General features: G+C 59.7%; 1 protein-coding gene across 2 annotated transcripts in view; it reads right to left on the bottom strand.

Annotated features, from left to right (window-relative positions):
• Positions 1-366: 366 nt before the first annotated feature.
• Positions 367-14636, bottom strand: part of TRAPPC9 (trafficking protein particle complex subunit 9) — a 404385-nt gene continuing 390115 nt past the window's right edge. For both annotated transcript variants that reach the window (XM_064476810.1, XM_064476811.1), the window contains 2 exons: positions 1800-2020; positions 367-1150 (listed from right to left, as the gene is read on the bottom strand). In XM_064476810.1, the coding sequence (XP_064332880.1) occupies positions 983-1150; positions 1800-2020 (389 nt within the window). In that variant the 3' untranslated portion in view covers positions 367-982. The remainder of the gene's footprint in view (positions 1151-1799; positions 2021-14636) is intronic.

The raw sequence follows: 14636 nt of genomic DNA, 5'->3' as shown, positions 1-14636 counted from the left end.
GGTGGGCGGTCATGCCTCAGGATTTCTGGATGCCTCCGTGACTCTCTCATGTCTTCCTGAGTGTGTGTGTACCTCAGGAGACAAAGTGGGAGGCCGAGAAGGCCAGAGCCATCGCAGGGGCAGAGGATCGTAGTGTGGGATTCAAGACTGTTCTGAAACTCAGGCCCAAAGAGCACACACATGGGAGGGGACTAGGGACCACAGGGACAGACAGACAGACACAGGCCCAACCCTGCTGCCTACCGGCTGCGTGTGTGTTGTGGGGAGTCACCGTAACCCCCACCTGAGCTGGAGGCTGACAGGATGGGGGGCAACCCCCTGACCACCACAGACAAGCAGGTGCACAGATGCAGATGGGACAGCAGAGAAGCAAGGCAGGGCCTTTATTGGAGAATCTGTCACAGACACACACAACCATGGCTGCGTGGAGCCTGGCCTGGAACCAGCCAAGGGCAGGTGGGCCCTCTTGGTGTTGACCATGTCATCGCCTATCCTGGCTGGGCTGCCTCGGGACCCCTGGGAGAAGAGCCAGCCCTTGGAGGATTCCAAGGGCCCAGGGTGGGGGGCCGAGGGAGGCTCCCCAGGACCACGCGAGTTGTGCCCCTCCCTCACCCTCACCTTTTCTTCCTACTGGCTGAGCTGTGCACCCCAGGTCACAGAGACAGGTGCAGGGATCCCAGACCTGGGCTGGGTGGGGCCACGCTTTGGGTTTTGGTAGGCAGCCACCTTAGTGCCAGCTCCAGTAGGGGATCCTGATGAACAGTGCGGGAATGGGGAGGCTGTCATGTCTGAGGGCCCCTGACAGCCCAGACAGGAAGTCGCAGGTACACGGGGAGGTGAGGGATGGGGGCCAGAGGGATGGGAGGGGTTGCAGCAAAGGCCTTGTCCCCTGTCTGATTGGCAGGGGCCAGGCTGGGTCCCCGTGGGCCCTCTGGTCATCATTCCCCACAGGAACAGGGACCCAGAACAGGGCAGGAGCCACTCAGGCCCGCGCCTCCAGGGCGCGCACGTGCACGCTGGGCAGGCAGAACCAGGACGGCGGTAGCCCCTTGCTCGAGCTGTCCTCGTGGAACCGGATGTGGAGGAAAAAGTCGCCTGTGCAGAGGAAGAGGAGGGCCCCGAGGCAGGCCGACTGGCCCGAAGGCTGCACCTGAGGGCAGGAGGAAGAGCCATCAGCCGGGAGCAGCACGGCTGGAGCTGCGAGGACACCCCCGAACCTACCTAGATACAGGGGCAGTGGGGGAGGGGAGGGCCCCCAGACCTGGCTCCCACAGCCTTCCAGGGCTTCCCTGCTGGGCTGCCCCAGGCAGGTCACTGCGCCTCTCTGGGCCTCAGCCCCTGTCCTTGGAAGGAGCTAACAGCACTCTCCTCCCTGGGGCCTGGGGGTCGGGGAGCATGGCGAGTGGCTGGGCCAGAGGCGCCGTCTCAACAGGTGAGGACTGCGCTGTGTGTCATCAGGAGGCGGAGACTTGTGGCCTCATCAGCCCCTCTGGTCCGGCTCACAGTGACCGCGGAGCAGGGAGGAGCTGGCCACGTCGGGTAGGGCAACGGTGACAGTGGCACATGGGATCTGACGTGGTCCTAGGCCCCTCCACTCGCCTTAGCTCCCTAACAGCCCTAGGGGTGGTCTCGCCACCCTGGTTCCACCCTCAGGAGTCAGGTGCAGAGATGTGAACTTGTCTGTGGTCTCCAGGTGAGTCATGGGGACAAGGGTCAACACAGAGGAGACTCTGTCTGCGGATCCCTAAGCCTGCCATGCGGGGGGGGGGGGGGACAATGACCGCGGGGCCAGCTCGTACTGCGTCCAGATGGAAGGTGCCGGAGCCCACAAAGGAGACGGCGTGGTGCAGGTTGTAGCTGTGCACACCATTCTGGTGGTCCTGGAAGGGGACCACGCTGAGGGCGAAAGGCCCCACGCTGCGCGGGCTCCGGTTGGTCAGCCGCACCTCCAGGCGCACAGGGTCACCCACGTGGCAGGCCGCCGCCTCGCGGTCACAGGGCTGTCCGTCCACCAGCACGTCTGCAAGGGACATGGCACATGAGATTGTCAGGGCACCGCCCAGCTAGCCCCCCTCCCCCGTACTCTGTTCATCATTTCCATGTTGATTTCTTCATTCAGTCCTCACTCCTTCACCGGCCAAGGCTGCCGCCTGCTCTGGGTCAGGCTGGGAGCTGGGACACAGACTCAGGGCCCAGGCCCCACCCTCCTGATGTGCAGGCTGGCAGAGACAGGCACGGGGGCCACAGCTGTACCCTAAGGGGTCTGTGCCACACTGGAGGGGCCGAGAGGGCTCCAGGGTCATCTGGGGGCCCAGAGGGCCCCTCAGAGAGGCTCCTGTGGGTGGAGGAAAGCCAGGCAAGGGACCAAGGGACTCAGAAATGGAGGGCCCAAGAATGTAGGAGGGCCTGGGACGAGTGGCCGCAGGTACCTGGCTGGGCCTCTACTGAGTCACCTGCAGAATGACCTGCCCAGATGCCCCCAGTGAGGGCTGGGCTGCCCTTGGGGCACTGAGGAGGTGGAACACCAGCTGAGGGAAGATCTGGGCGTCACAGCACAGGGCGAGCGCCTCTCCCCCGTCAGCTCTAATCCCCAGCCAACGAGGACACTGCGTTTATATATATAGCTTCTCCAGGGCCCTTCCTCACCCGCAGGATGGCTATGAATGCTGATGGGGGAAGATGAGCCAGCCAGGTGCTGGTGTGATGGAGAGAGAGCGCAGAGGCTGCAGGGACGAGTCCTTCCGGCCTCTCCCGGGCCGCTCTGTCCAGAAGGGAGGCAGACCCACAGCCCGAGAGGCCCGCGGACCCCAGGGAACCTGCATGCGGGCCACAACAGGGTCCTGGAATGTCCCAGCCTCAGGGAGGAGGCACCCCCGGAGAGGCAAGAAGGCGGTCCCAGCCTGGAAGCCCATCTCCTGAACCCCAGGGTGCAGGGGAGCCATGCACAGGGGACCTTGACCTGGGAGCTCCTCAGAAGCGGCCGGTAGGACAGACAACGCAGGCGCCTCTAGAGCCCAGAAGGCAGGCCTACAGCCTGCCACCCTGCTTAGGCGGACCTCCAGAACCACAGGACAGCAGCAGGTGTGGTTTTAAGCCACTAGGTTTGCGCTCACTTGTTAGAGCAGCTGAGAGGCCCAACACAGGTGCTGCTCGGGGCCCTCGGAGCCTGGCCTGGAGTCAGACCGCGTGGACTGAACCCTGCATGTGTCCCTCATCTGGGAAGGTAGTGAGGGTCACATCCTCTGTGAAAGTGCCAAAGGGAGGAGGTGCTCTTGAAGGTTCTTTTCTGCCGGACCACCTCCGAGCCCCACATTTCTGAAATCCAAGGCCCTAGGCTGAGTCCACAGCCCTCGTTATCTTACAAGTGTTTGCTGAACACCTGGGACGTGGCCCTGCCCTCAGGCAGTGCCGGGGGGGACTCGTGCACAGGAAAGGTGGTCACCCTGCAGGGCTGAGCAGGAGGGGCTTGGCACTCAGAGGTGGCCGGGACCCTGATATCTGCACCATCACCCTTAGCTTGGCCAAAATGAAACCCGTCCTCCCCTGGTTTTGCCACACAAAAGCGGCCCCGCCCTGCGGGTCTGCCTCACGCCTGGGGGTCACACTGAAGTGCTCCCTGGCCACTGGCATGCCCCGTGGCCCACACCATGTCCACCCTGACCCCGCTCTGTCCTAGCTCAGGCCAGCTACCTGCTCTGAACCTTTCCCACATAGCAGCCAGTTCACAGTGGCATAAAATGTGGTTCCATCCTTTCCCTCTCTTGCCTGCTCCTTGCCTGGCCCGTGGCTTCTTTTTATATTCAGCATAAAAGGGAATTTTGATCAAATTATTGCTGCTGACCCTGGTCTCCAGGGCCCTTCATGGCCCTGAGCCAGGTTCCCCCCATCACAAAGGTTGCTGTTCCCTGCTCCCTGCACTCCAACCACACTGCCTCCTCCCTGTTCCTCCAGCATGCCCAGCTCATCCCTGCCCCAGGGCCCTCGCACCTGCTGCTCTCACCATCTTGGCCCCCTTCTCAGAGAGGCTGTCCCTGAGCACATAGTAAGGATCCTCACTGCCCCATTCTCCTTCCACACTCTACATTTTCTCTTGACCCTTCACATCTTATCTGAAGTTCTCTCATTTATCCATCTGTTTATTAACTATCTGTGTTCCTCCCTCCTTGTCCCAGTACCCAGGCCAGGTCGGCACTTTTCTATTTCATATTTGTTGGAAGAATGAATGGATGAAGGAGAGGAGTAAATGAGTGGGCTTTAGGGTGAAGTACCTGGGCCCGAATCCTGGCTGTGCTCTGCCCTCTTTGCCCCCTGCCCCCTGTCACTCCATCTGGAACTCAAGGGGCCTGGGTCATGTCCTTGAAGTGCCCACACAGAGAGGACATTAGGACCAACCTGCCACCAGCTCTGGGTCCCCAACTCGCAGACCAGGCTTTCGTGGAGGAGATTATTTATGCAGGAGAACCTCATGTTGTAAGAAATCTCCTGGGAGCAGGTTAGTCTCTTCCCTCAGAGCTTTAAATTGGGCCACAGTCCATCTTCTCCCGCCCACCCCCAGCCCTGATTCTCCTTCACTTTTAATACCAGCCAGAGTCACGCACTTAATTTTATCTGGCCCAGAATTCCTCCTGAAACCACGGCCACGTTTATGCTACAGCACGTCGACCGGCTCTGGCAGAAACACACGCTATAAATAGCAGCTGGGAAGGGCCTGCGGGGCCGACTCTGGCGAGAGGCACGGGAGAAAGGAAGTGGTGGTGCCAGCCTGTGTTCAGGCCAAGGGCAGCCACTGGGGGTGGGGGTTCACGCAGGGAGAGGCCCTGGGGAGGGGGGAGCTGTGCGCACCACCTGGGGAAAGAGCGGCTGGCCCGAGGTTCCACTGGCAGGTGCGGTGAGTCTTCTGTTGCCCGCACTGCCCGGTGCCAATCCCCCTCCCCACCAACCTCACAATCCCCTGGAGGGCAGCGAGAACAGGCTCGGCTTTGGCGGGTTCTGCGCAGGGAGGCTGAAGTGGAGGGAGGTGATGGAGCTGCCGGGCCCCGGGGCCTCTGACCCGCCCCACTTCAGCTCCGTGGCTGCCTGGTCCTGAGACCTTGAGTTTGGCACTGGAGAGGTAAGCTCCTATGTCCCCAGGGAAGCCTCTCACCACTGGTGGTCTGAGAGGCTTCCTGGAGGAGGATGCTCCGCGGTGTGACCGTCATTCAGGAATCAGCATGGGGGCTGGAGTCCTGCCCTCCCGCCAGAGTCAGTTTCCCTTCTTCCTCCAGGGAGGGCGGGAGCAGCTCTGTTTCCCGTGCAGGGCTGCTTAAGATCCCCTCCTGGCCTCGCCAAAAGCTGCCTCTACTGTGCTCTGCGCCTGCAGGCAGCCAGCCTTTCTCATTGCTCTGGAGACAGGGAGGCAGAGCCCTCGGGATCTGCCAACCTACCACGCCCATTTCCCTGAGAGGTTCCCTGGTCAGAGTGAGCCCAGGAGCAAGCGAGGAGCGCGGTGGAAAGGGCTCGCTCGTCCTGGCGCGGCCCCCCCTCCCCCGGCACTCACCAGCCCCTGCTCTCCTCACCCTTATTGTTCTTGTGGGCGACAGGTAACCAACGGCATCCTAGCCACTGTCCTAAGGCTTCGAGGGGGTGGTCTCATGCTCTCCTCAAACCGGCCCCCTCAGGCTGGCACCATCACGGCCCCACTTCAGAGGTGACCACGTCCCGGTGCGGAGAGCCGGCAGCTGGCCCCGGGTGCACAACGAAGTGCTGAGCTCCCACCAGAACCCTGGGCTCCAGGACTCGTGTTATTTTTTTAAATAGCTTTACTGAGATTTAGTTCACAAACCACACAGTTCGCCCACTGAAGTGCACAATTCCACGGCTTTGCCTATATTCCCAGATCCTTGCACCCATCACTGCAGGTGATCTGAGAACATTTTTATCACCTCAAAAAGAAGCCCCACACCCTTTCACCGTCCCCACGCCTCTGCCCGTCTCCCAGCACCGGACAACCTTGAACTGACTCTCTAGCTCCATGGATGGCCCCGCTCCAGGCTTTCCCGTGAACACAGTCGCGAGCACGCGGTCTTCTGGGACCGGCTTCCCTCCCCGAGCGCGGCGCGGCCAGCCCGGGGGGGAGCCTGTGTCAGAGCTTCGCCCCACGACGCACATTTCCTTGCCTTTGGTTTCTTTGAAATGGGGAATGGCTAAGCAGACTTCAGGCACAAATGTCTAATTTTGGATAAAAAATGTTAAAGACTTAAGAACAATGCAGGAGGAATTAATGAGGTGAAGACCCAGAATCAGCCGGAGTGAGTCAGGTTTTCGAAGCTCTACCAGGCCAGCTTCAGCGAAAGCACATTTAAATTTCAGATTTCACGAGACACGCACATTCTTCTAGTTGACATAAATCCTGGGTGGGCCTAAATTTTCGAGCCAAATTTGATTCAGGCAAGGCTTGGTGTGGGAATTATTCAAGGAGCCTTGTCACTCCTTAGATGAAGCAAAACCAGTTCAAGTGGGGAAGACAATAGCTGAGCTGGACACGGGACGAGGACCGAGGCCGCCGGCCCTGCCCTCCCCGTACGGCCGGCTGGCCGGCCCGTAGGGGAGGCCGCAGGCCACTGTCGGGGGAAAGCCTGTAATTACCCAGTAAAAGGTGGTGAACTTCCTCCAACGCCAATGTAGCTAATGGCCAGGGACTCAACCAACAAGGCAAGTTCTCCCTCTTTACCAATGAGAACCAAGTAACTGAGTCACCGTCCCTTACCCTGGGGCTGTTCGGAAGCTCAGAGCCCGGGGTGGCCCCATCTCGGGCACCACGGGGCCCTCAGTGGCCGTATTTCAGGCCACACATGGCGCACGCACACACACAGCCTCTCCTGCACGCCCTCGCCTCCAAGTCTTGACCAACTAAGCCAAATATGGCTTCCCTCAGTTCAGAAGTTTTACATTTTATTTTCTACTTGATTGTATGTTGAGGGAGAGTTTGCAAAAGAGGTTAGAAGCACGGAAGTGCCCCAGGGGCGTGATGGTTTTCTGGGCGGGGGGCACCTGGGGAGGTGGGGTCAAATCATACAGCCCTCTCGCCACCCTCCCCATCACCCCTTCCCCCACCTGCCGAGCCCCTCCACACACTGCGGGGAAGAGGGCCTCTCTGCTGGCTGTGCAGGCCCGCACTGGGGGATGATGCCAGAGGAGAGTGGAGGGCAGAAGGAAGGGCTGCTCCTGGCAGCTCAGCCCGGCTGCCCGGGCTCCTGGGCCAGGAACACAGGCCCCCTGTGCACATGGGCTCTCATCAGGGTGGGCGCCACGTGAGGCCAGGGCCCTGCGCTCCGTGCCCCACAAGGCGTGTGTCTGTACCAGTGACTGAGGCAGCTAACGCGTTCAGAAAGCAGAATGCCTCTCCCTCAGCATCCAGGGAGGGGGCCACCGAGGCCCACACGTGTAATTACCCCAAGTCGAGAACAGTTCCAGTGGAGCTGCCGGGCTCTCCTGGGTAAATAATTTACTTTTACAACTTTTCATTAAAGATTAAAGGTAATTAAATTAAAATTAAGGCGAGCCGGAATGGGAAAGGAGACTCCTGCAGCTTGGAGCGAGCGAGCCCACGGAGACGTTCTCAGGCCTCCCGGGCTCGTCCACCCAGGAGCCATCACCCGCGGGGCGCGCGGGGTGGGGTTGCGGAGGGGAGGCCCCCGCGGCTGCGGGTCAAGCTCCAGGACTGCGAGGGCAGCCCCGGCAGGCAGATCTCTGGGCTGTGACCTGCATGGCCTGTGGCTGCCTGTGGTCGGTGCCAACCTGCTTCAATGACAGGGAGAAACACACACAGCCAAGACTGCACCCGAGGTCTGGGGTCCCCTGCCCACAGTGCCCTCCCTGGACGCCAGGCCAGGATTCTCAGGCCCTGTGGGTGAGGCAGCTGAGCTCAGATGCCAAGTCCAGGGCCCAGGGAAGCACCTTGAGAAGCCAGACATTCTGATTCCTTGTCTGAAAAGGGGGTGATGCAACACGGGGTGTAGCTCAGTGGCAGAGCGCATGCTAGCAGGCACGGGCCCTGGGTTCAACCCCAGTACCTCCATTAAAAAGGGGTGATGTAGCCAGAGGGCTGGCGTGCGGAGCTGGGAGAGGGCTGAGCTCCAGTCTGGACAGAGAAGTGCAGGACGAACATGAGGGGCTGTGATGCGGGTCTCAGGCAGTGGTGCAGGGCACAGCTGACAAGGCCAGTTCAGCTTGAAGAGACTAGGGGGAGCCACATTCGAACCCAGGGCTCTCTGTGCCAGGAACCTGCTACCTTCCCCTACCTGTGCAACCCCAGCCCCGGGTCTCAAGGCCCTGCTCACCGGCCCCCCCACCCCCCCACCTAGGGGCCTACCCTGCTCTGCCCTGATGGAACATTTGAACTTGAGAAAGAAGGCTCTGGAGGGAGGCTGGCTGTGCGTTCACCAAACCATTCCCTTCTCTCCTGGGCACATGGCCAGACTGTAGCACCCACAGTGGTGAGCCTGTGTCCCGGTCAGTGGACGGAAGCGGGGAAAATGACACCCCCCAAAGCTGGCCCACAAGCGCACCCCTCCTGTGATTCCCCAGAACTCAGGGTGCTAAGAAGGGTCGGGGGAGGGGCCACGGGATGAGGGGGGTGGGCGGGGCCGAGGTCCCAATGAGCTCTAGACAGACCCCTCCACCGAGGGCACCAAGAGACATGAGATAAGGCTGGTGGGTTAGGTCCCTGAAATTTGGGGCTGTTTGTTACAACATTTAGCTGTGCCATTTACAGGCCTCCAGGGCTCATTTATCCAAACTCTCCCCTTTCAGAAGGGACGCTGGAGCCCAGCGTGGAGCTGACGTGCCGGGGCCACGCTGTGAGCTGGCGGTGGCGGGGGCACTGGAACCCGGGCGCCCTTTCCCTCCCAGTGGGAACAGAGCTGCTTTTTCACAGGGAACAACCTGCCTGCCGGAGACAATGCCTCTATTAAGTTCTCTGCCTTCAACCTTCTCTTTTTGGACAAGCACTTCAGACAACTGAAGATAAACCAGGAAAAAAATGAAAGCTATGCCTGCTGGCTGGTAGCATTATGCAAAGACATCCTTCCGAGAACGGCAGAGAATTTAAAGTGACTTCTCTGTCCCTGAGCTGTGTCTCTACCTTTTCAATCTCTCATTTTTTATGTTATCTCAAGACTTTTCTAAATAAAGCAAAGACCATGGCCCCCCAGGCAGGCCCCACCACTGCTCCCGTGGCTCTGTGTTCAGGCTGGTTGGGACCACACGAGGTCACCCCACCCTAGACCGTCTCACCTGCAGGGTCAGATCACACATGCGGCACTGCTGGCATCAGGAGGATTTGGAGGAATCAAGGGACCCTCTTTTCCAAGGTGAGAGAGCTGAGGGCCAGAGGGGAGGGAGCACAGGAGAGTCCCAGTGGGTGTGGGGAGGGGCTGTGCAATTGGTTTCATGCCCAGGACCTTTGCACAGACTGTTTATTGCCTGGGCCTGTGCGCCTGCCCTGTGTGCCTGGCCAGCTCAGCCTTGCTTCCCTGGGAAGCTTTCTCTGCCCGGTGCCTCAGGCACTGCACTGGGCACTCTGTCTTTCCCTGGGGGCCTGCCTCCCCAGCAGACCCCTGAAGGCGGGATGTGGGCACTCCTTACTCTATTTCCCGGTGCCCAGCAGGGCCTGAGTACATGGGACCTCCCCCGGGATGTGCAGACTTTCTACTGACTAGGAGTGGGGCCCAGCCTGGAAGCCAGGTCTCTGGACTCCAGGAGAGACAGCCAAGAAGAAAAGTTTCCAGGGAGAAGGTGTAAAAGGATGCTGATACAGAACTGACGTCCTCAGTTGCTCCTCCAGAGCCTTGAGACCAAGTTGAAGGCTGTCTGCTTCTCCTCCTCTGCTTGAGCTCCCCCAGTGCCCTGTGACACCCCTCCCGTACCCGGCCCTGACCGCCCTGCAAGGTCACTGCCTGTCCCTGCTGCTCCCCCCATGCACTGGGAGCCCCAAAGGGCAGGGGGCTGAGGTTTATTTGTGCCTTGCCCGGTGAGTGAATGATACAAGGAGTGTTGGGGGTGACCCTTCCTGCAGTGACCCTGGGCCTTTCAGATCCCAGGGACCCCTTGCGCCAGTAGCACCGCCAGACACCACGACAAGAGACTCACTCCCCGCTTTCCAGTCCTCCTGTTCTCATTTCTCAGGATGACCCCATTCATCCTCACCAGGGCCCCACGACAAAGGGTATCACTGCCCCCAGTTTACAGACGAGGCACTACAGAGGTTAGGTCTGAGCTGGGATTCAACCCGCAGAGCTCACCCTCTTAACTGCTTCTTTCTGCATGAATTCCTTTGTTCCCTGGGCAGCAGCAAGTGACACGGGCAGGACGGACGTGGAGAAACCCAGTGCAACTCTGGCACAAGGGCCCAGCGCACCTGCCCCTCCGCCAGGCAGTCCGGCCAGCTCTCTGCCTGCTCTGAGGGGAGCGGGAGGCCACCCGCGGGGGCAGAGGCCTCATTGTGGGCATCCTAAGCCTGCCCTGCTCCCCACTGAGCTGATCAACATGCCATCTGAAACGAGCCCAGCCCAGCCCAAGAAGGGTGAAGGGCAGCCCACCTCGTCAGCCCACCTAGCTACACATCTGAAACCTCTGGCCCAAATCTGTCAGGTGTGCGTCTGGAAATCACAGTGGAGTTCTCAGCTGTGAAGTGCCCAGAAGCCAGAACAGAACAGAACGCATCTTTGTGAGGGTCCAGAGCCAGGGATGCTCAGGGTACCTGGCACGGACCCCAATCTTGCCTCTTAGGTAAACCTGGCCCTTCCAGAAACCAGGTCCCCCATAAGCAGCCAGGTTATCAGGGCCATTCCCGGACCCTTACTCATGTGTCTCTGCACACTGCCCACCTGCTTTCAACCCCAGCCTGTAACCAATGGTCATAGGGGTAGGCTCTCCTGCTGCCCCTGATGGCAGCTCCATTTACCAGGAGCTTCAACGGAGCTACTCTCTGCATTAAGAGTGCTTACTGCCCCCATTTTACAGATGAGGAAACTGAAGTTCAGAGAAGTCAGTAACTTGTCCAGGCTGCACATTTTGGCAGAGCTGGAGGCTGGATGCCCATGGCTGGTTAAAAAATTAGCAGCAGTCCATCGCATGGGAAGGGAGATGTCAGGGTGGTGTTTACTGAGTACAGACGGTGTTCTTGGCGCTGACCTTGGCTCTTCCATGCATGGTCCCCCCAGAGCCACACACAGTCATCTGAGCTGGGTGCTGTCTTCGTGAGGAAGCTGAGGGGGTAGAGCCCCAGAGCCCGGGGACAAGGAGCCCCTCTCCTGGAGCCCAGGGGCTCTGACGAGCGGTCCAGGGAGGGTGCTCGGCGGCAGCGACACTGCCTTGCAGAGCGCACTGTGGGTTCTGGAAATCCCCCACCAGGGGCCGATGTGCCAACCGGCCTGGGGCTGCTCCTAGCGTGATACCACTCGGGATAGTGCGACGGCTGTGTCATTGTTCACTTGCGCGGTGCTGGGAACCTGCTAGGAACTCTGGTGCACCTCATGCACACGCTTAATCCTCGTTGTGGTGCAGCAGGGAAGGCATGAGTATTTTGGGGATGGGAAAGCTGAGGCTCAGGGAAGTTAAGGGGAGGCTTGATGTCACCGGGCGCACAGCCTGAGGGCAGCCCCACACCTTTATTAGTCCTGGTGGCCCAGCTGCACTCGTTTGCCCGTCAGACTCAGTGCAGGGCCCCCACCTCTGGAAAGTCTGTCCTGGCCTCGGGCCTGGGCCCTCCATCCTCACCAGGCCCTCAGACAACAACACAGCTGCCATTTCCTCCCAGAACCACCCCCTCTAGTCTGTGAGCCCCTCAGCCTCTCACCTCTGAAGCCTGGGCCCGACACTAAGTTCTCTCCAGGACCCCTGACTCTGCTTCGGCTCACACAGCCAGCCACCTCCCCGGCAGCAGCCCCACACGGGCATCTGATAGACACTGCAAACGTAATCAGATGTTCTTTTTCACTCCCACCTCCACCCAACCCCACTCCAGCTCAAGAGAGGCCCCAGCGATGGGGGGGGGGGGGCGCAGCGGGAAGTGCAGTGAGAGAGGAGGTCGCCCATCCCTGGCAGGGGGGCTCTGGGCGCAGTTTTTGGTTTTTGGAAGCACAGAGGAGGCCGTTTCCAGCTCTGTGAATGCTTGTGAAGGAAGAAGCGTTGGGATCCTTGAATTTCTGAGGTGACGGGGATGGGGTGGTTAGATCAGTCTTTCTGGCCATCCAGCACCCTCCTGATTTGACAGCCTCTTCCTGTCAAGTGAGAAACAGCACATACCTCTCCAGGCCAACAGCATCGCTTCCGGGAGAAAAATGGAATTTTTAACAGCACCTTGGAAGCCGACTGGCTGCTGTGTTGTCTGCTTAATTAGCAGGAAAGTGATTCCAGTCACAGAGAAGCACCCTGGGCAGGGGACCAGGGTTCCGGACAAGGGGGAGCCGGCCGCTGCGGCCTCTGCCAGTAACGGCAGGGGAGAGGCCCTGCCAGCCAGGCCCACCCGCACCGGCAGCCCGGCTGAGCGCACACGTGGAAACCCCCAACACAGGTCCAGAAGCTCTAAACCAAGCTAGAAGCCGTGACCTAAGACGCCTTTTATCCTCCAAACATGGCAAATACACCTTCACTGAGGCTGGGAGGGCCGAGCCCATGGAGAGTTCTGAGCTGGGTGTGACGATGTCGGGGAGCCCCCGTGGCCCTTCTCCCTCCCACCTCCCACACCCCTGCAGGTGATTTCATTCCCTCCCATGTCTTCAACCACCTCCGGGGCTGGTGAGCCCCGTTCTGACCCCAGACTCCTGGATGCCAAGCCTCCACACCTCTCCCAGGAGACTCGCTGGTGAGCGCTCAGTGCCTCCCTGCTCTCCAGGCTGGAGCGCCCCTCAGCCTCACGGGAACGCCCCCAACAGTCACCTGAGCCCAGAGCAGCCCAGCTCTGCCCTTGCTCCCATGGGCAGGGCCCCTCTCCAGAGCCTGGTGCCACCACCCCTCCTGGTTCCAGCTCCAAGCCCTCCGCTCCGCACCCGCCTGGCTGCCCACAGTGCACGTTACTTTCTTTGCTTGTCTCCCTTCGCTCCTGCCCCCTCGGAGGGGACGGGAGGCTCCCTCCTGGCCACACCCTGCCACACGCTAATCAGAGGGGCAGACCCAGGTCTCAACAGTCTGAGTTCCAGCTAAGGACACCTCTGTGGTTCATCTAAGCACGCAGAGCAGCCACCTAGAGGGCTGGCGAGAGGACTGTTGCTTTAGAGAACTGAGAGGAATGGCTGTAATGAGCACGTTAGGGGCTGGTATGCAAATCAAGACACTCGAAAACAGTTTGTTCTCTTGAATAATTTAATCATCTCTGCCACCACCTCCTGGTGAGCAGCACTTAGGAAGCGGGTGGGCGAGGCAAGCCAGGGTCCCTGGGCCAGATGCCCCAGGGCTGCGCTCCAAGCTGTGGGACCTGGTCTCGCACCCAGGCACCAAGGCCTGACCTGCACCTCCCCTGGGAAATGGGGATCAAAACCCTGGTCCCAGGATCCTGGGGTTTCAGAGGTGAGGCTGCCCCAGCTGGGGCAGAGTCCTGAGTCCCCCACAGACCACCCCAGCCCCCAGCTTCCTGAAAGCAGGACGAGTCGCAGTAACAGGACTGGCAGAAACTTTTCTTCGTTCTTTGATTGAATAGGAAAGAGAGTAATATTTACTAAGGGCTCTAGTTTAACATGAACGAGGTGTAGATAAAGCAATAGACATGTTTTGAATAAGTCTTTTTCATCTTCTTCATAACCCTGTAAGCAAGGCTTGGGAGAGGGAAAAAACAAAAATCAAGGCTCGGAGAGGTTAAGCGATTTGATTAAAGGCATCGAGTCATGCCAGGATTACAAGGCAGCTCTGCCTCAGCACACAGCTCACGCCCTTCCGCCAAAACCACACTGAGGTCCGGTCTCCCGAAAGAATGGACAATATTGAGGCTGCATCTAGGAAAATGATTCCGTACTGAAATGCCTTTATTGTGTCCTAGGGAAACTGAGGATCTGATGGAAGCTACGGCCTGACTTCCCCACCAGAGAGACCTTTAAGTCTGTCCTTCTGTCCGACCATCCTTCCATCCATCCATCCAACCAGCTCAGGAGATGCCCTCCCTGAGCACCCACCGGAAAGCAGCAGACAAGGGAGTGCACACACACACATGCACACATACACACACCAATCTCAGTCCGACACGAGGTCGTGAAGGATGAAAGGGTGGGAGGCTGCTGGGGACGGTCTCTGTGAGGAGGAGGTGTTTAAGCCAAGCCCCAAAGCAGCTGGAGGTACAAATATCTGGGAGAGTGAGTTCCGGCAGCAGATGCAGAGCAGCACACAAGGACCAGGCAGACGTGTGATGGGGGATCCAGGTGGGCTGGATCCAGGAGGCGCTTGGCCTTTCCACCAGGTGCGGTGGAAACCCCAGAGGGTCTTGAGCAGAGGGAGGCCCCAGCAGCTGACCTCAGCAGTGGGCAGTGAGGAACTGGGGAGGTGAGTCAGGAGGCTCCCGTGGTCGGCTCGGGGAGAGGAGGGAGCAGGGATGAGGTAGAGTGTGGTCAGACCCAGCTCTGGAGGACAGCCAGGGGCTGAGCCTGAGCCCCGGAAGAGCTACCGCGGAC

Source organism: Camelus dromedarius, chromosome 20 (assembly GCF_036321535.1).
Source record: "Camelus dromedarius isolate mCamDro1 chromosome 20, mCamDro1.pat, whole genome shotgun sequence".
NCBI lineage: Eukaryota > Metazoa > Chordata > Mammalia > Artiodactyla > Camelidae > Camelus > Camelus dromedarius.
Note: the sequence above shows the minus strand (reverse complement) of the source record. Positions and strands in the feature narration are given on the sequence as shown.